The 27,006-nt window shown below is 40.3% G+C and overlaps 1 protein-coding gene across 2 annotated transcripts in view; it reads left to right on the forward strand.

Moving 5' to 3' along the window:
- TMEM144 (transmembrane protein 144) overlaps positions 1 to 27,006 on the forward strand; it is a 240,369-nt gene that overhangs the window by 58,573 nt on the left and 154,790 nt on the right. For both annotated transcript variants that reach the window (XM_085641726.1, XM_085641727.1), the window contains one exon: positions 15,468 to 15,549. In XM_085641726.1, coding sequence (XP_085497852.1) covers positions 15,468 to 15,549 — 82 coding nt within the window. The remainder of the gene's footprint in view (positions 1 to 15,467; positions 15,550 to 27,006) is intronic.

Genomic DNA, 27,006 nt, shown 5'->3' on the forward strand with positions numbered 1-27,006 from the left:
TTTGGCCAGTGTTGTAGCTAAAACTCGTAATTTTATTGTGGGCAAACTGACATATGTTGCACATTGAACATTTGTAGAAACCTTTCGGTTTAGCCGGTAACCAGGTCAGGGCTGATTCATTTTTGATAGGCTGTTTGTTGGTAGAATTTAAGATGTTCCTTAAAGTGTTACCCCTTACATATGTAACCAGAGGTTTATTCCTGAGATAAGGATCCAAGTCATGATCTAATCGAAGTAAATGACAATGTTTATGAAGAGTACGGAATACCTCATTACTATGTGTGTGAAATCGTGTGATGATAGCCACTTTTTTTCTACAAGATTTGTTGACATTGCTTGATTTGTACTTCAGTAGATCTGTGCGTTTTTTGTTATTGATCCTGGTGTGTGCTCTATCAAGTGTATCCTTGTCATAGCCTCTAGTAGAGAAACGTTTCTTTAGATTTGTGATTTCTTGTTGAAAAATCTGATCCGTGCTACAATTTCTCCTTATGCGTGTCACCTCAGCATAGGGAATTGACCTAATTTGTACTGTTGGGTGAGCACTAGTTGCATGTAGGACGGAGTTGCAGGCCGTCTTCTTGCGAAATAACCTGGATTCCAGTTTGCCATTCTCTACATACAGTGTGACATCTAAGAAGTCAATTCGTTCTTTATTAGAACTGTGTGTAAAACTAAGATTGTACTCATTGGTGTTAATGTGGGTAGTGAAATCATGTAGGTCAATGTCACTTCCTCTCCAAATCATAAGAATGTCGTCGATAAAGCGACCCCAGTAAACAATAGAATTGGTGAGGTGAGATGGACAGGATCTCCAAATGTGTTGCTGTTCAAATAGACCCATATTGATATTGGCGAAGGAAGGCGAAAATTTGGCTCCCATAGCCACCCCCAGATGTTGTCTGTACCAAGTGTCACGATGTTTAAAGTAGTTGTTATCCAGGGTTAACCTAGTGAGTTCAATCAACATTTTGGTATGTTCATATATTGTAGCATCCCTTTTGGACAGAAAATATGTAAGGGCTTCCATGCCCTTGTCCAACGGAATGCTAGTATATAGCGCATTTACATCTAGTGTTACAAAGGTTAAGTCATCCTGCCAGATAACATTTTCCAATTTGTTCAGTAGGTCTTTAGTGTCCTCAATAAAAGCTGGTAATTGGCGCACTATTGGTTGGAGATAGATGTCAATAAATTCTGAAATGTATTCCGTGGGTCCCCCAATACCCGAAATAATGGGTCTCCCAGGTGGTGATGTAAGATTTTTGTGGATCTTGGGCAGAATATACAGATATGCTATTCTGGGTGTGGGGGTGAACAAGTATTTGGCTTCCATGTCCGATAACAGTCCTTCAGATTGCCAATATTTTAATGTACTCTCGACTAGTTTATTGATTACTGGCAATGGATTGTGAGCGATCTTGGTATATGCCTTGTTATCAGATAACTGTCTCTCTATTTCACCATAGTAATCAGCATTATCCATGAGGACAATATTGCCTCCCTTGTCGGCCTCCTTAATGGTTATATCAGTATTGTTAGCTAGGTTAAAGAGAGCCGTTCTTTCTTGAGTTGACAAATTGTCTCTATGTCTATTAGGAGTGCGTAGTAACTTGTCCTCGAGTTTGTACAAATCAGAGGAGACTGCTTTATAAAAGCAATCTATTAGATTGTTTGGAGCTAACATAGGGGTGAATGTAGATTTCATCTTTAAGCCACTATATGTTTGTTAATTAGTGGTTATGTTTAGATCATCCAATATCATTCCAATACTGGGCGTCATGTCCAAACTTTCATCAAGGGACAGGAGCATTTGTATATTATTGATGTCTTCAATAGTTTGTCCACTCTTGGCAGATGTATATATAGGTAACGGACACAGTTTGGTCTGATTGTCAAAGAATTTTTTTAATTTCAATTTGCGAACAATTTGAATAAATCAATGTGGATTTGGGTGAAGTCAGGTCTCTACTTGGGACAAAAACTTAATCCCTTTTTCAACACTATTGTCTCAGCATTATCCAATGTTAATTTAGACAGATTAATGATCGACACATCCTCTTCAATGTTGGTTATAGAGCTATTAACAAACGATTCACTGGTGATCATGGAGAGTCTATTGTCATCACTCAATTCCTCTGTACGCGTGATGCCGATCTTGTAATTCTTTTGCTGTTTTCTGAGTCTGTTTTTGAGCCCCCCTCGCCTGGTTCTCTTCTTCCTACTTGTTTTGGGTTGTTGAACCCCAACCTGGTTCCCTTTCTGTATCTCTCTAGTTCTGATAAATAAGAAGATGTTCCTGGAGCAGTGTTTGCATTACACAGTGATGTAGATGCTGTCTCACTTCTTACATCACTGATATCACTAGCAGTGCTAGAGAGATCAGAATCAGTTACTGTTATGTGGGTATCAGATCTCTTGGTATCCAAATCTTTAATACCAGCTCTGGGCCTCTCCTCATCAAATTTCTTCGCAAATGTGAAGATGCAACCATTTTTATAGTCGTTTTCATCCCTCTTCAGTTTGCGTATTTTTTTAATCTCGAATATATGTTTGGTGTGCGTTAAGTACCTCTTTCAGTATTTTTAAAGTTTTTATCTGTTGCCTCGACTAAATTCAATTTCTTGATTTCCTCCTCAATCTGTTCTATTTCCTCTAATAGTTTCGCTCTCTTTCTTTCTGCATGTCGGATTAATAAATCCATCATACCAAAAGAAGATGAGGATATCAGATTCTGCCACTCTAGAAGGAGATCTGGATCAAGATCCTCAAATGTTGGGAATATGATAACTCTTAAGCCTCTTGGTACCTGTTTTATCTCAATGTATTTCTTAAGAGTGGTGAGGTCCCACCACCTCGAGAGTTCTGATTTGCGGAGTCTCTCCAATTTGACAAACAGTTGTTTCAAACCTTGAGGTTTGACCTCAGTTATAGTTTTTTTGGTGGACTGAATGCCCTGTTCACAAAAAATGTCATTAAATAATTTGTCCCTTTCATCGTCAAAACCTGCCATGATGTGAAAAAAGTATAATAGTATCCAAATGAACTTTCAATCGGGTCACGCCTCAAAGGAATTGAGTGCTGGTCACCACCAAACTGAAAACAAATGAGGAAGGGTAGTGGTGTTCCTAAAAAGGAAAAGACCTGCACATCATAAAACACACAGTTATATACAATTAAGTAAATGGCGTCAAACAGTTAGTTGTATGATCATAATAGATTTGGGTGCTTAACTAGCTACAGGCACTCACTACCCAAAAGTGCCAATAAGGCAGATGTAAAGTCTGCCTATGTAACATGTAAAAATAGAGCTATAGCAGCACAACCATGAATAGTATATACGAAGTCAAACTGAATAACCAATAGTAAACACATGCGTTATTCAGAAACCGATATATATATATATATATTTAGAGCAAATTGTGGTCCACAGGCGGCGCGCTCTGCTGCTGGTGCGGTGTTGAGGAGCAGACCACATGCCCTCAGTCATAGGATAACACAAAGGAGATTTCACCGCACTCCCAGAGGCATCACATGCCTCAAGAAAGGAACTATAAATCCCATAATGCCTGGTACTGAACTATAGGCGTGGCAAAATGCAAGCAGGCAATCACACACCACCTGAGGAAGACGGTAGTTGAAACGCGTTGTGGTGAACGGAACTGCTTTTTGGAAAGATAATTAAATAATAAAGACATCTTTACATCTCTGGGAGTGCGGTGAAATCTCCTTTGTGTTATCATATATATATATATATATATATATATAACAAAAGATCATCTGTGGAAATCTTCTGTTCAGAAAGTATGAGATGAAAGGTCCATGTTGTTTATGATGCAAAATATTCTTTTATTCGATAGCTGTATCAGAATCCAAAAGCGAAAACAGCCAACACGTGTTTCGTCAGTACATTATTGGTACTAAAGACTTTCTCAAGGCTGTAAACAAACAAATAAGGTATAAAAATCTAGATATATAAAAACTTGCATAAACCATATACATTTTGTATTGTAATCCAAAAAGAGGTGCCAAAGAAGTGAAATCGTGAACAGACACCGATCAGGTTTATAAATAGTACCAATGACTGAGAACAGAGGCCAACGTCCCAATTGATGAACGCACCAAAGTGTGAAAAGAAAATAGATATTTAACAAGATTGATGTGAACTAACATATGCTAAACATAAAAGAGCGCGTGTCTAGAAAGAGGAGAGAACCATACGAGGAAACAAAGAAAGGACAAAAATTTTAGGGTACAAATGAGGAAGAAAAGTGTACCAGTAGACTAACATAGGCTACACTATTATGTGAGTAGACTAACAAGGTAATAAATCCTAAATGTAGAGGGTAAATAATATAGTAGAAAACGAAAGAGAGAAGAATCAGAAGTCTAGAATAGCGACTCCTAGAAAAATATAGATATATAAATCACATACCTATATAAGAAAATTGCGTGCAATGGAGTCCAAAGGTTAGATACGAAGCACATAAGGTGTGGCTCGAGTCAAGTAAAACGAGAGCGTCAAGGATATCTAGTGAAAAAGCATATAAATCAAATTGATCTTGGTCTAACTACATAATTAAAGCAATATGTATATAAGTATATCGCAAAAGTCGGATAACACAAGGATGTCAAATGTAGAGATAACCATAAGTGGCCACGTATACAATATGATGATCCATAAAAGAGTACACCAACAATGCCCAAACTAAAGAAAAAGGATATACTAGGTCCCGAAGTCGATAGAAACCTAGTAATGGCGGAGACGTGCCCAAATGGGCACAGAAATCAATTTTTACGGTGTAATTGTCCTAATGTTAATTAAAACCCAAAACCAATGTCTTACTCAAAACAACAACTCACCTATAAAGTATCGACAAAACCTTAATACAGGAGTAGAGGATCAGTAGATGATGTCCATACAGTACAATAACATCTAAAAACAAAATGAGCCATAAGTAAGAGAAAAGCGGGGGTCCCAATATAACTAGTAACCATACTGTTAGTAACGGAAGTGGACCAAACAACGACTCACCATAAGTAAGAGACGGGAGACATTCTCCAAAGGCGTGCGCTTGATAACGCTCCACAGGAAGCAAAGTCAGACCAAGAAACGCCATGTTTGGTGGACTCATATAGTGAACCTAATCACATGATCTGGGCTGAGGGCCACCGGGCAGGGAAATAGAGGAAGAGAACGGACTAGTGTGTGGGAAGCCAGCGCCATTGTATAGTGGCTAGTGTATGTAACAAAACTAATGCCGAGATAATGTATGCAGTCCCGAAATCGAGATCTCCTCGGACTAGTGTAATGGCAAACTAAACCTTCTGAGTGTTTATTCTAATTACATTAGGCATTCTTGTTACTTTAGGTCTTCTATGACATTTATAGCTTGGACCTTTACTCATAATCAGTTATTGATATGTTATTTCCAACCTTCTCACACTCCACCGTCTTACATACTAACATCCTCCTCTCGAGATTCGGTTCTCCAATATATTTTTGGTGAATTTAGATTTACTAATATGGTTTACTTACAACATTGACGATCTGCATTTAATGGTTCGTGGGGATTTTTTTGTCTCCTCTTCCTGTATATAATCCCTATTATATTAATATTGGATTTTTAAATGATCGATCCTAGTATTATTTTGTGCAATACCTGCCAACGCATCGACTATAATACAAGGTTTACTTGGTTATACATCTCCATTCTTTTATTTTGATTGGATAATTTACATTTTTTCTTGTTGCACTAACCACTACAAGATGGCGCCCGTCTCTCTATCTAACGGCCCGTCCTTCAAAACTATTAGAATAAAGTTACAGTGGGTGCGTGTGAACATGTGGCCACATTTGCCATTACACTAGTCCGAGGAGATCTCGATTTTGAGACTGTATACATTATCTCGGCATTAGTTTTGTTACATACACTAGCCACTATACAATGGCGCTGGCTTCCCACACACTAGTCCGTTCTCTTCCTCTATTTCCCTGCCCCGTGGCCCTCAGCCCAGATCATGTGATTAGGTTCACTATATGAGTCCACCAAACATGGCGTTTCTTGGTCTGACTTTGCTTCCTGTGGAGCGTTATCAAGCGCACGCCTTTGGAGAATGTCTCCCGTCTCTTACTTATGGTGAGTCGTTGTTTGGTCCACTTCCGTTACTAACAGTATGGTTACTAGTTATATTGGGACCCCCGCTTTTCTCTTACTTATGGCTCATTTTGTTTTTAGATGTTATTGTACTGTATGGACATCATCTACTGACCCTCTACTCCTGTATTAAGGTTTTGTCGATACTTTATAGGTGAGTTGTTGTTTTGAGTAAGACATTGGTTTTGGGTTTTAATTAATATTAGGACAATTACACCGTAACAATGGATTTCTGTGCCCATTTGGGCACGTCTCCGCCATTACTAGGTTTCTATCGACTTCGGGACCTAGTATATCCTTTTTCTTTAGTTTGGGCATTGTTGGTGTACTCTTTTATGGATCATCATATTGTATACGTTGCCACTTATGGTTATCTCTACATTTGACATCCTTGTGTTATCCGACTTTTGCGATATACTTATATACATATTGCTTTAATTATGTAGTTAGACCAAGATCAATTTGATTTATATGCTTTTTCACTAGATATCCTTGACGCTCTCGTTTTACTTGACTCGAGCCACACCTTATGTGCTTCGTATCTAACCTTTGGACTCCATTGCACGCAATTTTCTTATATAGGTATGTGATTTATATATCTATATTTTTCTAGGAGTCGCTATTCTAGACTTCTGATTCTTCTCTCTTTCGTTTTCTACTATATTATTTACTCTCTACATTTAGGATTTATTACCTTGTTAGTCTACTCACATAATAGTGTAGCCTATGTTAGTCCACTGGTACACTTTTCTTCCTCATTTGTACCCTAAAATTTTTGTCCTTTCTTTTTTTCCTCGTATGGTTCTCTCCTCTTTCTAGACACGCGCTCTTTTATGTTTAGCATATGTTAGTTCACATCAATCTTGTTAAATATCTATTTTCTTTTCACACTTTGGTGCGTTCATCAATTGGGACGTTGGCCTCTGTTCTCAGTCATTGGTACTATTTATAAACCTGATCGGTGTCTGTTCACGATTTCACTTCTTTGGCACCTTTTTTTGAATTACAATACAAAATGTATATGGTTTATGCAAGTTTTTATATATCTAGATTTTTATACCTTATTTGTTTGTTTACAGCCTTGAGAAAGTCTTTAGTACCCATAATGTACTGACGAAACACGTGTTTGCTGTTTTCGCTTTTGGATTCTGATACAGCTATCGAATAAAAGAATATTTTGCATCATAAACAACATGGACCTTTCATCTCATACTTTCTGAACAGAAGATTTCCACAGATGATCTTTTGATATATATATATATATATCTGTTTCTGAATAACGCATGTGTTTACTATTGGTTATTCAGTTTGACTTCGTATATACTATTCATGGTTGTGCTGCAATAGCTCTATTTTTACATGATACATAGGCAGACTTTACATCTGCCTTATTGGCACTTTTGGGTAGTGAGTGCCTGTAGCTAGTTAAGCACCCAAATCTATTATGATTATACAACCAACTGTTTGACGCCATTTACTTAATTGTATATAACTGTGTGTTTTTTGATGTGCAGGTCTTTTCCTTTTTAGGAACACCACTACCCTTCCTCATTTGTTTTCAGTTTGGTGGTGACCAGCACTCAATTCCTTTGAGGCGTGATCCGATTGAAAGTTCATTTGGATACTATTACACTTTTTTCACATCATGGCAGGTTTTGACGATGAAAGGGACAAATTATTTAATGACATTTTTAGTGAACAGGGCATTCAAGTCCACCAAAAAACCTATAACTGAGGTCAAACCTCAAGGTTTGAAACAACTGTTTGTCAAATTGGAGAGACTCCGCAAATCAGAACTCTCGAGGTGGTGGGACCTCACCACTCTTAAGAAATACATTGAGATAAAACAGGTACCAAGAGGCTTAAGAGTTATCATATTCCCAACATTTGAGGATCTTGATCCAGATCTCCTTCTAGAGTGGGAGAATCTGATATCCTCATCTTCTTTTGGTATGATGGATTTATTAATCCGACATGCAGAAAGAAAGAGAGCGAAACTATTAGAGGAAATAGAACAGATTGAGGAGGAAATCAAGAAATTGAATTTAGTTGAGGCAACAGATAAAAACTTTAAAATACTGAAAGAGGTACTTAACACACACCAAACATATATTCGAGATAAAAAAATACGCAAACTGAAGAGGGATGAAAACGACTATAAAAATGGTCGCATCTTCACATTTGCGAAGAAATTTGATGAGGAGAGGCCCAGAGCTGGTATTAAAGATTTGGATACCAAGAGATCTGATACCCACATAACAGTAACTGATTCCGATCTCTCTAGCACTGCTAGTGATATCAGTGATGTAAGAAGTGAGACAGCATCTACATCACTGTGTAATGCAAACACTGCTCCAGGAACATCTTCTTTTTTATCAGAACTAGAGAGATACAGAAAGGGAACAAGGTTGGGGTTCAACAACCCAAAACAAGTAGGAAGAAGAGAACCAGGTGAGGGGGGCTCAAAAACAGACTCAGAAAACAGCAAAAGAATTACAAGATCGGCATCACGCGTACAGAGGAATTGAGTGATGACAATAGACTCTCCATGATCACCAGTGAATCGTTTGTTAATAGCTCTATAACCAGCATTGAAGAGGATGTGTCGATCATTAATCTGTCTAAATTAACATTGGATAATGCTGAGACAATAGTGTTGAAAAAGGGATTAAGTTTTTGTCCCAAGTCGAGACCTGACTTCACCCAAATCCACATTGATTTATTCAAATTTATTCGCAAATTGAAATTAAAAAAATTCTTTGACAATCAGACCAAACTGTGTCCGTTACCTATATATACATCTGCCAAGAGTGGACAAACTATTGAAGACATAAATAATATACAAATGCTCCTGTCCCTTGATGAAAGTTTGGACATGACTCCCAGTATTGGAATGATATTGGATGATCTAAACATAACCACTAATTTACAAACTGATAGTGGCTTAAAGATGAAATCTACATTCACCCCTATGTTAGCTCCAGACAATCTAATAGATTGCTTTTATAAAGCAGTCACCTCTGATTTGTACAAACTCGAGGACAAGTTACTACGCACTCCTAATAGACATAGAGACAATTTGTCAACTCAAGAAAGAACGGCTCTCTTTAACCTAGCTAAAAATACTGATATAACCATTAAGGAGGCCGACAAGGGAGGCAATATTGTCCTCATGGATAATGCTGATTACTATGGTGAAATAGAGAGACAGTTATCTGATAACAAGGCATATACCAAGATCGCTCACAATCCATTGCCAGTAATCAATAAACTAGTCGAGAGTACATTAAAATATTGGCAATCTGAAGGACTGTTATCGAACATGGAAGCCAAATACTTGTTCACCCCCTCACCCAGAATAGCATATCTGTATATTCTGCACAAGATCCACAAAAATCTTACATCACCACCTGGGAGACCCATTATTTCGGGTATTGGGGGACCCATGGAACACATTTCAGAATTTATTGACATCTATCTCCAACCAATAGTGCGCCAACTACCAGCTTTTATTGAGGACACTAAAGACCTACTGAACAAATTGGAAAATTTTATCTGGCAGGATGACTTAACCTTTGTAACACTAGATGTAAATGCGCTATATACTAGCATTCCGTTGGACAAGGGCATGGAAGCCCTTACATATTTTCTGTCCAAAAGGGATGCTACTCTATATGAACATACCAAAATGTTGATTGAACTCACTAGGTTAACCCTGGATAACAACTACTTTAAACATCGTGACACTTGGTACAGACAACATCTGGGGGTGGCTATGGGAGCCAAATTTTCGCCTTCCTTCGCCAATATCTATATGGGTCTATTTGAACAGCAACACATTTGGAGATCCTGTCCATCTCACCTCACCAATTCTATTGTTTACTGGGGTCGCTTTATCGACGACATTCTTATGATTTGGAGAGGAAGTGACATTGACCTACATGATTTCACTACCCACATTAACACCAATGAGTACAATCTTAGTTTTACACACAGTTCTAATAAAGAACGAATTGACTTCTTAGATGTCACACTGTATGTAGAGAATGGCAAACTGGAATCCAGGTTATTTTGCAAGAAGACGGCCTGCAACTCCGTCCTACATGCAACTAGTGCTCACCCAACTGTACAAATTAGGTCAATTCCCTATGGTGAGATGACACGCATAAGGAGAAATTGTAGCACGGATCAGATTTTTCAACAAGAAATCACAAATCTAAAGAAATGTTTCTCTACTAGAGGCTATGACAAGGATACACTTGATAGAGCACACACCAGGATCAATAACAAAAAACGCACAGATCTACTGAAGTACAAATCAAGCAATGTCAACAAATCTTGTAGAAAAAAAGTGGCTATCATCACACGATTTCACACACATAGTAATGAGGTATTCCGTACTCTTCATAAACATTGGCATTTACTTCGATTAGATCATGACTTGGATCCTTATCTCAGGAATAAACCTCTGGTTACATATGTAAGGGGTAACACTTTAAGGAACATCTTAAATTCTACCAACAAACAGCCTATCAAAAATGAATCAGCCCTGACCTGGTTACCGGCTAAACCGAAAGGCTTCTACAAATGTTCAATGTGCAACATATGTCAGTTAGCCCACAATAAAATTACGAGTTTTAGCTACAACACTGGCCAAACACATAACATCACGCAGTGTATTAACTACAACACCAAATATGTTGTATACTGTATTGTGTGCAAATGTAATCTTATTTACGTGGGAAGTACCATAAGAGCCCTCAAAGATCGAGTACAAGAACACATTCGAGCCATACGAAATAACAGTATGAATTCCCCTTTAGCCGTTCACTATAATACCGAACATAAATCTACGGAACTACTGGGCTTAAAATTTCATGGTATTGCTGCAATACAAGATAACCCCAGGGGTGGAGACAAAACCTCAGCCCTTAGAAAATTAGAAGCCATGTGGCTTATTAAACTGAGATCAGTAGATCATGGGTTGAACATAGATAGAGAACTACATGTATTCCTACGGGATTGATCATGTGCTTTCATCCTATGTTTTTTCTGTCTTATCTTTGTTGTTTACTAATTTGCCAGCACAGGGATAATACAAGTTGAAAAATGTTATCACTTTACATTGGAAAGTTCTTTATGTATACAGTGTGTGACCTAGAACTCTGTATTTACAGACTGCAACAATCTAGTATCTACAGAGTTTCTCAAAATAATATTGTATTGCTGTTGCTTCTATTTACTATATGTGTTATCATGTACCATATGCCGATTCGCATATTAGTTTTGTCTTTAGGAGCATATGGCTATTGATTCACACTTCCTTTTCTTCTATGTGTCTCATTGCTCTGGTGTCTATCTAGACTACGTTCTACACTTATCATCATAGGTACTAATAGACATACTCATCCTGAGCCTTAGTATCATTCTCTTTCTTTACACTTGCCTTTTTCATTGAAACCTTCTGAGTGTTTATTCTAATTACATTAGGCATTCTTGTTACTTTAGGTCTTCTATGACATTTATAGCTTGGACCTTTACTCATAATCAGTTATTGATATGTTATTTCCAACCTTCTCACACTCCACCGTCTTACATACTAACATCCTAACTAATATGGTTTACTTGCAACATTGACAATCTGCATTTAATGGTTCGTGGGGATTTTTTTGTCTCCTCTTCCTGTATATAATCCCTATTATATTAATATTGGATTTTTAAATCATCGATCCTAGTATTATTTTGTGCAATACCTGCCAACACATCGACTATAATACAAGGTTTACTTGGTTATACATCTCCATTCTTTTATTTTGATTGGATAATTTACATTTTTTCTTGTTGCACTAACCACTACAAGATGGCGCCCGTCTCTCTATCTAACGGCCCGTCCTTCAAAACTATTAGAATAAAGTTACAGTGGGTGCGTGTGAACATGTGGCCACATTTGCCATTACACTAGTCCGAGGAGATCTCGATTTCGGGACTGTATACATTATCTCGGCATTAGTTTTGTTACATACACTAGCCACTATACAATGGCGCTGGCTTCCCACACACTAGTCCGTTCTCTTCCTCTATTTCCCTGCCCGGTGGCTCTCAGCCCAGATCATGTGATTAGGTTCACTATACGAGTCCACCAAATATGGCGTTTCTTGGTCTGACTTTGCTTCCTGTGGAGCGTTATCAAGCGCACGCCTTTGGAGAATGTCTCCCGTCTCTTACTTATGGTGAGTCGTTGTTTGGTCCACTTCCGTTACTAACAGTATGGTTACTAGTTATATTGGGACCCCCGCTTTTCTCTTACTTATGGCTCATTTTGTTTTTAGATGTTATTGTACTGTATGGACATCATCTACTGACCCTCTACTCCTGTATTAAGGTTTTGTCGATACTTTATAGGTGAGTTGTTGTTTTGAGTAAGACATTGGTTTTGGGTTTTAATTAACATTAGGACAATTACACCGTAACAATGGATTTCTGTGCCCATTTGGGCACGTCTCCGCCATTACTAGGTTTCTATCGACTTCGGGACCTAGTATATCCTTTTTCTTTAGTTTGGGCATTGTTGGTGTACTCTTTTATGGATCATCATATTGTATATGTGGCCACTTATGGTTATCTCTACATTTGACATCCTTGTGTTATCCGACTTTTGCGATATACTTATATACATATTGCTTTAATTATGTAGTTAGACCAAGATCAATTTGATTTATATGCTTTTTCACTAGATATCCTTGACGCTCTCGTTTTACTTGACTCGAGCCACACCTTATGTGCTTCGTATCTAACCTTTGGACTCCATTGCACGCAATTTTCTTATATAGGTATGTGATTTATATATCTATATTTTTCTAGGAGTCGCTATTCTAGACTTCTGATTCTTCTCTCTTTCGTTTTCTACTATATTATTTACCCTCTACATTTAGGATTTATTACCTTGTTAGTCTACTCACATAATAGTGTAGCCTATGTTAGTCTACTGGTACACTTTTCTTCCTCATGTGTACCCTAAAATTTTTGTCCTTTCTTTGTTTCCTCGTATGGTTCTCGCCTCTTTCTAGACACGCGCTCTTTTATGTTTAGCATATGTTAGTTCACATCAATCTTGTTAACTATCTACTTTCTTTTCACACTTTGGTGCGTTCATCAATTGGGACGTTGGCCTCTGTTCTCAGTCATTGGTACTATTTATGAACCTGATCAGTGTCTGTTCACGATTTCACTTCTTTGGCACCTCTTTTTGGATTACAATACAAAATGTATATGTTTTATGCAAGTTTTTATATATCTAGATTTTTATACCTTATTTGTTTGTTTACAGCCTTGAGAAAGTCTTTAGTACCAATAATGTACTGACGAAACACGTGTTGGCTGTTTTCGCTTTTGGATTCTGATACAGCTATCGAATAAAATAATATTTTGCATCATAAACAACATGGACCTTTCATCTCATACTTTCTGAACAGAAGATTTCCACAGATGATCTTTTGATATATATATATATATCTGTTTCTGTTTCTTAATAACGCATGTGTTTACTATTGGTTATTCAGTTTGACTTCGTATATTCTATTCATGGTTGTGCTGCAATAGCTCTATTTTTACATTGTTGAAAACAGACCTGGCCCAGGCAGGTGAAAGGAAATCTCCTCCCCCTACTCTAAATTCTACCCAGGTCCATTCAGCCCAGCCCTGACTCATCAGACTGCCGGAGCCTCTGCCCTCCTCCAGCCCCTGTCACTCACAAGCCAGAAATGCAATACACAAACCTAGCATAGGCACACTGGATGGTTAGGCAAGAAAATGCCTAGTTTCTAAAAGGGGTATTTTCAAACACAGAATGTAAAAATCACCCTCACTAAAAGATGCACTTTTACATTCTGAGTTCCGGCATACTAAACTTTATTTTCCAATCTTGTTCCTGGGGTCATCTATGTTTATAAGATGTTATAAACTAACTCTCCATTCTGGCCTATGGGAACAGATAGCCTTGCAATAGTGAAAAACAAAATTGTCAGGATTTCACTATCAGGACATGCCACACACATCAGGGCCTGTCCTACCTTTCACATACAATGCACCCTGCCCGCAGGGGTACCTTGGGCCTACCTTAGAGGTGACTTACTTGTAGAAAAGTGAAGATTTAGGGACTGGCAAGTGTGTGCACTTGCCAAGTCGACATGGCAGTCCCAGACTACATACAGGCTCTGCAATGGCAGGCCTGGGCCACATTTTACAGGCTGCTTATGTGGATGGCTGCAAGCCTACCAGCAGCATTTGATTTACAGGCCATGGGCACACATGGTGCAGTCTATAAAGGCTCTGACAAGTAAATAAAATAAGCCAATCATGGAATCACTAATCCATAACACAATTTACAAAAGAGAGCATATGCACTTTAGCACTGATCAGCAGTGGTAAAGTGTCCAGAGTCATACAACCACCAATAACAGGTCAGAGACAATACAGGAGGAAGGCAAAAAGTCCTGGGATGACCCTGCAAAAAGGGCCAAGTCCAACAGAGGGACTGATTGGCTCTTCCAGTGTAGCCTGCAGAGGGAGGAGAGCAAGGAGTGCCAGAGAGAACTGGGAGGAGACCAGAGGACTAGCTGAACACAGGAGTACAGAGTGAGCCGAGAGAAAGGGGCAAGAGTGAGCAGCAGCCAGGCCCAGGGTTGGTGGACGCAGCTCACTGAGGCAGTTGTCTGTAGGGAAGCAGAGCAACCAAAGGGAGGATAGGAGGGGATGAGTCCTGGGGACGGGTCCAGGGGATGACACTGCTGGTGGGGGAGTGGTGGTCACTCCATTCACTGCACATGAGGGGTTTGGCCGGCCGTCTCAGGCTGGCCAAACCCCTCATGCGCAATGAAGCTCTCTCTAGGCTCAGCTGTTTGCTGGGGCTGGAGAGAGCAGGCATAGGCTCCTAGTCTGCCTGGGAGAGCAAGTTGCCAGCACTCCGGCCAACCCTGAAGCTGCTCTCATGCGACAGCAGCTTCAGGATTGGCCGCAGGGCAGGCTGGGAGCCTGTGCTCAGGACCAGAAGAAGGACGAGGCGATGCACCGGAGAGGGCAGCAGCAGCAAGGTAAGTTTATTTTCTTTTTCTGCCCCCCCAAACCCTCCCCACCTCTTTCCTTTGTCCCCAGCCCACCTCCCCACCCCCACACACACACTTTGGCAGGGGACGGGCCGCTACTGATGGAACTAACGGTGATAGTGCCTAATTTTGAAAAACATTTTTTCTGTTTTATAACGTTTTTTCTTTCTGTTCACACTTTAAATGTATTTTTATGTTATTCTTGCAGTGCCGTCATATTTTTGTTTGTGAAAAGTGATGTTAATCAGCGGACAGTTTCATCAGAATCTACTCCTTTATTAAGAAATTCGGTATGTATTGCATATGTATAAAATTCTAATTTTTTTCAATAGCAAAAACTTTCTTTTCAATGAGGCATAAAGTGTTCGAAGACACTTGAATCATTTAGGGAATTATTAGGGAACACAGTGATGTATGGAATCTATCACTAATCTGATAAAATACCTATGGTACAAAGTTAGCTAATAATTTGTGCATACCTATGTGAAGGAAATGATCAACTGCCTAAATTATTGTTTTTTGATTAAATGAGCTGCTCTGAGTAGCAGACTGTCTGAATGTTGAAGATGGACTGATCTGTTGCTGTCCTTTGAAGATGGACTGATTTGTTGCTGTCCTCTCTTTTCGTATTTCAGTCTGATTACAGTGAATTCTACATGTGTTTTTTATTAGCACATCATTTGGGTTTCCTCCTCACACCTTTGTAAAAGGATTTTCATCTTGAGTCAACTTCTGCATATCCTGCTGAAATACAGTCCACAATTTATTCTAGTCTCTCAGATATACGTTTAGCCTCTCAACTGTAATGACTCATATCACTTGGATTTTTGCTGTACCCAGCCCCTCCTGCATGTTGTTGCCCTGGGTTCTACCCCAGCAATACGCCCAGATGTTTTGCTTTTTCGATCACCTGTTTTTAGGTCTCGCCTGATCCAGCGCATGCGCTGGTCTGGATGACACATTTTGTGTGCGGGTTTTCCAAGTGCTGCCTGTGGCCTAAAGCTTGTGTGCACGTGAGCGTGCACGCGCGCAGCCGCCATGTGTCTTACTCCGCCGTGCTTGTTCGCGTCCGCGATCACTTTCGAGGCCGCGCGGCCGTGTCATTGTCGCGGCCGCGCGACCAATGCTTGTTTCATTGGCAATGCTGCACAACATCAGAGATACTGCCTCAGAATCAGTAAAAACTATTGGCAAAGAACTTCGTTTGATGCTTAATGCATATGTTTGCAAATTGCAAGCTTTTGAAGAGCAGACTGGTAGGCTTTGTCAATGCTTGTTTCATTAACCAGACCTGTAAACACCATTTTGCTCATAAGTTCTGCTTCTGAATGTCTTCTGATAGCTATTGTAATTGACATGTACGTTCAAAACCAAATACACAGACTGAATAAAGCTGGCAAACCTATCTTGTGTTTCTGCAGTAGGGAACTGTCCTCTTTTTTTTTCACACAGAATTTTATTAAGTTTTCAGTTTTAATACATACAGTCTGGCCTCTTAACACTGAAATGTGCATTCAAAGTATGTTTCTGGCTCTGTTTTTAATGTCTCTGTCAATACCATTCAGCCACCAGTTTTTCTTATGGGCATTACAACGAACAATATTCAGTAAAACCAAAATATCTTTAATGCACTCCAACTTTTCTATTTTACCGTATTCTGTAGAGTAGAATATTAGGCAGCATTTAAAAATATGGAGTAGATCACCATCATTTTGTCTACTGCACAGCTCAAACAATTAACCAGAAGAAAAGTAAAACATAAAAATAAAACAGTAATACTCTCAAACGAAAACCCTGTTTCATCATAATTACAATAAATAAGCGGCTGGTAAAAAGACCATGTGATTCTGTATCAGTCGGGGTATTTTTAAGTGAAATATGTTTATTTTACCATTTGTTTCTACAAATAGGTAAACAAACCTCTTGGATCTACTATTAACATTTATGTAAATAGAATGCTGCGTTGTTATTAGCTCCTTCCTACCTAAAACGTGATAAAGAGCAGACGGGTTAAAATACAATGAGCTTAATTTAGAATTTCACATTTGTCTGAGGAAATATGACAGGAACAGCTGTACTGTTAATAAGGAAAGGCATTGAATGCTGCTTCTTAAAAACGACCTTAATGATTTGCTGCAACCAGCAGTGTATAAAAGCGCATGCTATAGAAAATGGACACTGAAAACGAACTTCTTCAGGTGCAGGGAAACCAAATAAGAAGCGAAACAAACAAAAAATATTAAACGTGAGGCTTCGATGCAATAACTTTAATGGCAGGCAAAAACACGAAGAAGGGTTTGTAATGTGATTGCAAAATGTTTGCCATACAGGGTAACATTTTGGAATATGAAAGTGGGAGATGAAAAATTCGGGGGGAATGTATTTCTCCTTTGCCTTATAAAGAAGCGGAGGCAATGTTATGCGGGAGACAGCCATGATATTGCCATTGTGGGCTTCAAAAACCATAAGTCGCCCACCTCTGTCGGGTCTGTGGGCGTGTATGGTTTGCTGCATTCAACATGTTTTCTTCTCCATGCCTCACCACTGATAAAATCCAATTCTGACTTTGTAGCGCCTAACCCCCTCCTTCAGCGCTTCTTCCCGCTGTCACACAGCCGCTCTTTGAAATACATACAACAATCCTATGTAAAAACACGTTTCAGCATTTCTCCTCAAACCTCCAGTCCCCGACTTCAGACAAATGTCCGGATCTGGGGAGAAAGTCAAACATGAAACGTTTGAAAGGCAAAGCACTGGCTTCCAACCTTAGCTTGAACTGCTGCGTTCTTCAGTAATGCCTGGATAAAGTCGCACAGATAGCTCAGTGAATAAAGTGCTTGCTGATCAGATCTGTGTGTCACCCGGTGGTAACACCTCTACTTCATTTGTAAAAATTTAAAATATAACAAATACAGTGGTCCAATGCTTTTCTTGGAAGTGCTTCCGCTGGTGCTGCGAAATGCTATCATTGCAAATAGCCCAGACTCCCTTCTTAGCCTCATTCCACCACTATACTCATCCTGTATCCTTTTTGCTCTCTTACAAGTGCATTCCTGCTTTCTAACTTTGCCACTGTTTTTCTGTCTTTGTTACCTTTTGTTTTCATTTGTCTTCTTTTTCTCTCTGTTGCTCTAGGGCAAAGTCTGATTGTGAAAAGTAACTCACAATCCTCTAGAAGTAGTGCTCGTGCTCAGTGCCACAAATGAGTCACTTGGCTGCACACTTGAAATACAGCACTACCAGCTCAGCATTTCAACCCTTCTAGGTCAATAAATGGCCACTAATGATGTGGGTAATAATTATGGCTCCCTGTTTTATGGTATTTAGATCTAGGATATTTCCGTCTATATACATCCATTCTAATTTATTTCTCATCTTATTCGTACCTATCCATTTATATGTTTGGTTTGTGAAAATTGAAATAGCAACTAGTATATCTCCACATGTATTTCACAGGTAAGCGGAGACATGCTTCCATGTTTGGATCTAAGTAGCTGTATGTGATTAAAAAAAAAAAGACTCCCGTGAAAATATTATTACCGTAACTCTATCACACGTTCACATCTTCTGCTATTTAAGGTTCTTCAAACAATCTATCCTTTTTTCGACTTCTGCTGTTGTCACTATGCACAGCCATTGGCCAAGCGTTCATGACTGACAGCATGTAGAGACAATCATAAAACAGGCATTTGCAATGCAATAGGTCTCGCATTTGCGAGAGTTTAAGCTACTAGCATTGCAAATAACAATGCCTTTTATTTGTTTTAAAAACCAAAACATAAATTAAAGACATTGTAATTTACAATGCGAATAGCTCAAACTCGCGTAAATGCGAGACCTATTGCATTGCAAATGCTTGTTTTAACTTTTTGCTGTGGTTGAGCCACACAGTAATTACATGGTAAACTGACTGTGCATGTTTACCACCGATATCCACCTTTTAAGATAAGGTGACACAGCAAGGTTAAGGGGCACTTGACAGGTTACACATGAACACATGTGTGGGCTGCATGCGGGAGACTACTGATGGCCACAGCCTGGTAACAGCGCACAGGTAGCCTGGTGCAATGGTTACTCTGCAGGGTTAGGTATTCACCTGGGATAGGTCTCATTATTGTAGTGTACACTATTAGAGAAAGTGAGTGTGCTTTATGGTTTTAACTGTAGTGACACACCATTATACACATAGGGTGTGATCTGCCTTAGAATGTAGTTTCACTTCCCCTTGGCCTATAGAGACTATTGATGCCTCTAATTACAGTGTAACCTGTGGGAAACAAATTATTGTAACTTCCAAAATGCTATCTTTATATTTTATGGGTTATCCAGAGTTTTCATATTTTCCTGGCTCAGCTCAGTATCAGAGCCCAGGCCTTTTGTCCCCCTGCTGTGTCCAGTTAATTACATTTCTCTCCAGCAGGAGGAACAAAGGTCACCCCACACAAAAGGAGCAATTAGCAGTACTTCTCCCAGCTGGAAAGGGGTAGGGCAGAATTACCTATATCAATCACTCTGCTGTTACACTGTACTAGAGTGGGCCTGCCCAAGCCCACTGAACAAAGGAGTGCCCAGACCCTGGAGGGGATGTGACCAGTGACTCTTAGATGACACCCTTTTGGACTGATCCAGCCTGCTCTGCAGGAGGGTTGGGACAGGGGTGGAGAGGTGCTGTGGCGCCCTATGTTGTCCTGGGGGGGCCTGTCTTCTGGAACCTTTCTCTCCCCTTTAAAAACTCTTGCACAAGGGAGAGACTTCTCTCTTGCCTGCAGATGTTCTAACTACTGTGTTGCTGGATCCTGGGACTGCCATGGAGAACTGAAAGGAGGAACTCCCTGAATGAGAACTGAAAGGAGGAACTCCCTGAACCTAATTCAGGACCCAGGACTCTGTCCAGTTGATCCCAGGATCACTGGGTCTCCCTAAGTGCCAGGGAGTCTGGCCCCCTTAGTCCCCCCTGAGGACAATTTCAGAGAAGCCCTGGACTTTTCTGCACCCACCAACAATGCCACAAAGGAGAACTGGCGTAGGGAACCATGAGGACTAGATATTTGAGGACTGCACCGCTTTGGAGGTGAGGAGGCTGTTGCAATTTCTCCTGGTGGATAGAGCTCGCTACCAGGAGTAAAATGAGCCCAAGATCATCCAAATCGGCTCAGCGGCGCCTGTGGTATGGCACTCTAAAGTTTGGCAACCTTTGTCCTAATTTCCTCCCTCAGAGCACGTGGGGCTCTGCTGCCGTTTGATCAATTTCCCCCAGGGTAGACCAGGGTGCGGGGGACAGTGCAAGAAAGCTGTATATCACTTTTGGAGAGAGGGCCTGCGTGGGGGCCTCCTCCTCGTGTTCTCATCTCGCCCAGGGACCACATTCCCTGGGTGGACTTATGAAAATAGGGACCGGAAACCCATCCCCAGACCACCAGCACTGCAAGGATGTGGGGAAGCAAAGAAAACAGGAGGGGCACAGGACCCCATTACTGGGCCTCAGAATGGCATCAGGAGGCTGTCCCAACCTTACACATCCAGGCAGACACAAATAAAGGCTGCCGGCTCCTGCACTTGGTCGTGCTACCGGAGCGAGAAGCCAGGGAGGGCAGCTGGGGGTGGGCTCCCTGTGCTGCCCTCAACACTGGCAAGCTCTGGGCTGCCGGCGTGGGACCAGGCACCGTCCACGAAAAAGAGAAACAAAGCTCGAGGCCGCATTTAAAGACAACAACCAGTGAAATCTCAAGCAGCTCTCCCAGGCTCAGTGGGAAAGCCAATACTATGATATTCACTGTGCTCTGGATTCTTGCCCCATAATGATTTGCGGGGCATTCCTTTTAAAACACATTTTTGACCTAGCTGAGCCTGTGATGGTCCTAGAGTGATGGGACCACTACCGGCAAAGTTCAGCACGACGTGCTCTTTCTCCTTGGATCATCTTCTGGGTCCTCCCCCTAAGTTGGGTGAGGGGGCAAAATCATCATCTTCCCTTTCTCATTTTCAAGCTCTCCCATGGCTGGAACTCTTGTTCTACAGCTGGCGATAGTTTGGATTCTAGGGACCTTGTGTTTGAGAACATTGTGAAAGGCCTGGAAGGCCTAGAAATGCTTAATGCATTGATGTTTGGTTATGCGCATGTGTGGTTATTTTGTAATGCTTTATTTCGTGTGGTCATGCCTCCTAGGGGCTAAATGTGTGGTTATCCTGCAAAGTATTTTTACCTTGCTAAAATACAGTGATGCCTTCTAAGGGTTATACTGATTGCTACAGTTTCATGACAAATATTTGAAAGAATGCTCAAACAGAATGCAAATTTCTAATAAATGGTTATTGGGTTTTTAGGATAATTGCATGTTTTATGGGTGTGTTCTCATTGCACTTTTTACAAAGTTTCATGCCAGAGTAATAGAGTTAATACACAATTACTGTTAAGCTCACTTGATATGTTTGGGTGACCCCTCTAAGGGGTCACCAGTGATTACCCAATGCCATCTATGGTATATTCCGTCTGCCAATGTATATTTGTAAAATATTTTGTAGTATTTAGTAGTGTTTGCGTAATAAAGGCACTTCTCCTTTTTTAAAGAAAAAGTACTGACTGGATAATCATTTATTGAGTGTTATTATTGGATGGCAGTAATTGGTGACTCTTAGCCCACACCACCTCCCTTGAGTAGGCCTTCAACTGCTCCACCTCTCTACCCTATGAGAGTCAAGTGCTACAATGAGGTGTTTGGTTCCCACTGAGGATAATTGAGCAACTATTACTTGTGCTGGCCACACATCTAATAACCCTATTCCCAACACAAATCCATTCACCCCCTATCAAACCTAGGTCTCACAGTTTGTATCCAGTGCAGTTTCATTTGTCTCTGACTGGGGGCAGATTCAATACGAAAAACCTGATCTGAGCATTGCCTTTTCTGTGCTCAGTTTGTAGAACCAGTACGCAGTGCAAAAGAGACTTAAGTATCTTGGTCCTCATCTGTCGACTACCTGTGTCCAGAAACCAACACCACCCACTGGATCAGACCATATTAAAAAAGTCAGTATGGTCAATACCAGACCTAGGGAGCATGTAGACTGCATTGAGGATGGATTATTGCAGGGCAAGACATGGCTGATGTAGAAATTTTAACCGAGTTCAGGAAAATCTAGCTCTACTGGCTGATGCCTTGATGTACATTATTTCCTTGGCCCAATCTACATCTGACCTTTGCTTTCTACAGTCTTTTTCCTACTTCAGCCTAAACAGATATGATTTTGAACGACACAAAGAGGACAGCAGAATGTCCAGCCTTTTTAAGTATGTGCAGTACATAAAATATTGTATGACAGTGAAACTCTTCCCATGCATCCCAAGATGCCTTAGTTAATTTTCCCACCCAAACATAAAACATACCTGCCCTGTAAAAAAGGTTAAAAAGGTTTGTTTCATGTATGTGTTGTTCTTCAATAGACCCAGTCAGACATACCAGCCTCGATATATAGCTCCCGAAAGCACTTTCTTCTCCAAATTGGCACCTCAGTTGGGAATGGCACTGATTTTAATATTCTATTTCTTGCCCACTTCCAGATTATGGAAATCAGAGGGACCAGATGGAATACATTGGGTTGTAATTTCCATATGCTCAAAAACTGGTACTTTAGTGACTTGATGCCATGGCATCTCACCAGCAGGTTACTTTCTCAACTAAAAAGTCATTAGGGAGATGTTGTAACTTGGAGGTCAAATAGTAAATCGGGAATAACTAGCACACCACACTCATACGTCCGTTTCCAATTCTTCAGCTTGAGCTTGAGTCTTGCATTTGTCAATATCAGTAAGGAGAGCATACTACCTAATTTACTAAATATCCACCTCTGTAGGAAAGAGAATACACTCTGATGAACTGCTGTCTAAGGAGGACCATCATCTTGATTAAAGCAGCTGTGCCATTAATAAATAGCGATTCCTTTTTCCAGAAAATGCAGATATTCATGGATGCCATGGACTACTTTGCGCATTTTTAAAACATAATATTCTGTTTCGTGTGCCACTCCAATTCCCATATTTCTTCAAATTCCTGGTCTGCACTCCAAGCTTAGGAGAAGACCAAACTCTCCTTACATTACAATTTAGTCAAAGTCTTATCTAGCTTAATATTCTCAACCCTTAAGATTAACTGTCTTCCCAGACCTTTTGCAGCCAATGTCCGCCTTGTATGTTTGCTTGAGATGCTCTGTGATATCTAGATATCAATTACATATTTTCAGGGTTAGCAGTCTGTCAGGGCAAATAGTTCTTGAAATCCCTCCTCCAAAAACCCCAACAGTGGGTCGTATATATCTTAAAAGTGTAATTTAGCTGCAGATAAAGAATGAGAGAACTTTTCTATGGCTTACAGCTTCCATAGTCTAAGGTACCAAAGCGAGACTGGGGGTTGGGGGTGGGTGTTCCCTCTTCGTCTACAATGTATTCTTTGCGGCTCCTAAACAGTTCCATATCAATAGGTGATCAGCTTTAGTTTGATGTTGTAGAGTGGGATGGCACATCACCAATATACATGAGCTGTGTTGCATGATATGGGATATTCCAGTATCTTCTGCACGCTGTCTAAAGCTTCTCCCCACAATGGTTAGATAAGTGGAGATTACCACCATATATGTTTGAAATTTCTCTCATACCACACTCTCTCCAGCAGATATCGTTTGAGGTTGGCATATTTTCTTTTTTTTTTTTTTTACGGAGTTTAATATAGCGCAAACTTGACCCGAGGGAATCGGGTATCAGAGCGCTTTACATGAGCACCAGTTGCATTACATGAGGACACATTCATTTTTGTTTGGCGCGGGAGATTAAGTGATTTGCCCAGAATCACAGGATGTTGCACGTACTTGCCGAGACTCCAACCTGGTTCCCCAGATTTGAGGTCGACCACCCTAGCCGTTAGGCCATCATGTTTTGTATTGTGCCTCCTGCCCCAGGATACCCTTGGATTTCCTTCTCTTATCGCTGCATAGGACTTCCCATTGCTTCTTATTTATTTCAGTTTTCAACAAGTCAGCCCATTGGTTTTTGATGGCTGCAGTACTGGCTCTGCTATTTCCTATAGGAGCCTATGTAAGGTGGAGATGAGACCTATAGTTTCTTCTACAAGTTTCTCAAAGAAGGTCAAATCTCTTTTTGCTGCTTATTTAAATTCAGGGTTTAATACCCAATTTTTGAGTTGAATGTAGTTTTCTGTCCCGTCCAAATTAAACTTCTTACCAGGGGTACCAAGTTAAGCGTTTAAATGCTTGTCTTCAGCAAGTTTCCAAACAAGGTCCCATATGGTTCCCATTATTGCTCCATTCCCATGTACCCACAATTTGTCTGTTTCTCACAGTGACTAATCCACAATGACTCAAAGTTGTGTTGCTCGATAATAGGTCAGAAATCTGGGAGGACCATGACACCTGATTTCTTTGGGAAGCAGAGAACCTTGGATGCAATCTGGCTCTTTTATTTTGCCAAACAAATTTTAGGGTAAGCTGCTTGATGAGTGCAAAGATGTTGGTTGGTATTTTAATCGGCAAAGCTTGAAAGAGGTACAGCATTCATGAAAGGACATTTACTTTAATCACATTTCTACTCCCCGGCCACAATAAAATGAGACCACTGCCTAAACAACCCTCCCATAAAGTTGACAACAAGGCTCAAAAGTTGGCTGATTTGTACCCCAGTCCCATGGGTATTTAATTGATTTTCAAAGTTTATGGACTGATGTTGTATCCCCGCTAGTGATGTGTCTGGGAAGGATAGAGTGAGCAGTATGGCATCGGCAAACGGCGATATTTTGTGATGATCTGAACCAAAGGGTAGTCCTTGTATTGAATTATCTTCCCAAATTTGTATAGCCAACGGTTCTGTGCTTAGTGCAAACAGGAGAGGAGAAACAAGACAACCTTGTTGGGCCCCCCCAGAGCAGGAAGGCCCTAGAGAGCTGAACACTGCACCGGAATCTAGGTATCTTGTATCCTGCAAATAGCATATCTGTAAATTTGGGACCAAATCCAAAAGCTTGAATCATCTTCGCGTGGAACTGCCAATCTACTCTGTCAAAGTACTTCTCGGCATCAAGCAACACCAAACTAGCCTGTATCTCTTTCTTTTGGTTTTTTTCTGTTAATTGGACAATCTCATGAATACTGTCATGTGTGTGCTAATATTTTAGTGTTCAATTTAGCATTGACTCGGGCAAGGCTACCGGTCTATAAGATATACCACACCATGTTTTTTTTACCCAGTTTTGGTACAAGAGTAATGAATTCCTCCTCCATGGAGTGTTTCACCCTTCCCTCAGACACAATAGCGTTGATTAGGGTTTTAAGATGAGGGGCCATGATAGAGGCAAATGTCCTGCAGAATATTCTTTTCAACTCGTCAGGTCCTGAAAATGTATGGGTTTTCAGCTGCTAATTGATGCTTGAACCTCTTCTTTATAGATGGGGGTTTCCAGCTCTTCCCTGAAGTTTAATTAAAGGTGAGGAATAGGTGAAAAGTCTAGAGATTCATCTTGATCGGCCTCCTTCAACCTTTTCTTCCCTCAAGGCACCTGATGCGGAAAGTGTGGTGAAAATCACTGAAGACCACCAGCTTTTCATCCTGTGTTCTAACCAAGGGATTCAAAGAATAGAATATATCGCCTATAAGTATTCTGTAGTCTCTGACGTAGCTCTTTTGCTAAGTTGGTACCCACCTGTTCAATGGCCCACTGTTGAAGACGAAGTAACGTGTGTTCCACTTTGTTAGTAGAGTTTGCTCAGTAATTGCTTGATCTGTCTCTGGAGTCTTTTAAGGGCTATCATCAGTCTTGTAAACTTGACTTTGGCTGCCGGTTTAAAATCATCCATAATCATCCTTTTAAAGTACTCCAGGATATGATTTTTTAGCTCTTCCTTAAAAACTGGTTTCTTAATAAGGGGTAGCTGAACAATCCTTTGTCCCTCTTGCAACTCCAACCGTGAATAACTGCAGAGCAGTGATCTGTGAGTGTTATTGGGTTATTTTAACTCTTTCACTTTTGGCAGCAATATGTTGATAACAATCACTTAGTGAATAATGGAGTAGAATCGATGTACATGTGAGACAAGTATAATCTATTTCGTCTGGGTTAAGTTGTCACCATGTATGTCTTAGGCCTAGAGATTTTAAAGGTTGTTTGAGAGTTTTAGAAAACACCCCTGAGTTTAGATTATTTACTTCATATCTGTCATCCTTCGCATTCCACACTGCTTTAAAGTCACCTAGTAATATCATGTCCCCCTTTTAATAGTCCTCTATAGCATATAAGAACGAGATCAGAAGCTTGTCTTTGCCAACATTAGGGGCATAAACTGTGATTCCTTTTATCTGCCTTTGTTGGAGGTGGTTTAAAACCATAGGAAATCTACTATCCCTATAATTTCTGTGGGTAGTAGGGCTAAAGCCCAATGACTAGTGAAAAAAGTGAGCAAGCAGTCTATGTTTCGCATGTTTACACAATTGGAATGCCAAGGAATACTCCCTAGTCTTCAGCAGATGATCATGTTTTCACAGCTGTGTTTCTTTGAGTGCTATTATATCAAAATGACCTTCTCCATAGCTTGCAATAATTTAAGTATTTTGTTCTGGGAGTTAAGACTCTGATGTTAAGACTCTTCATGGTTCTCAGAATAATTAAGAAAATCAGGTTCTTCCTGTCTGAAGGGAGTCTGAGGACTGTGGTGACGGCACTTATAATGTCGCGTATCGACTACTGCAA

This window comes from Triturus cristatus, chromosome 2_2 (assembly GCF_964204655.1).
Source record: "Triturus cristatus chromosome 2_2, aTriCri1.1, whole genome shotgun sequence".
Taxonomy (NCBI): domain Eukaryota; kingdom Metazoa; phylum Chordata; class Amphibia; order Caudata; family Salamandridae; genus Triturus; species Triturus cristatus.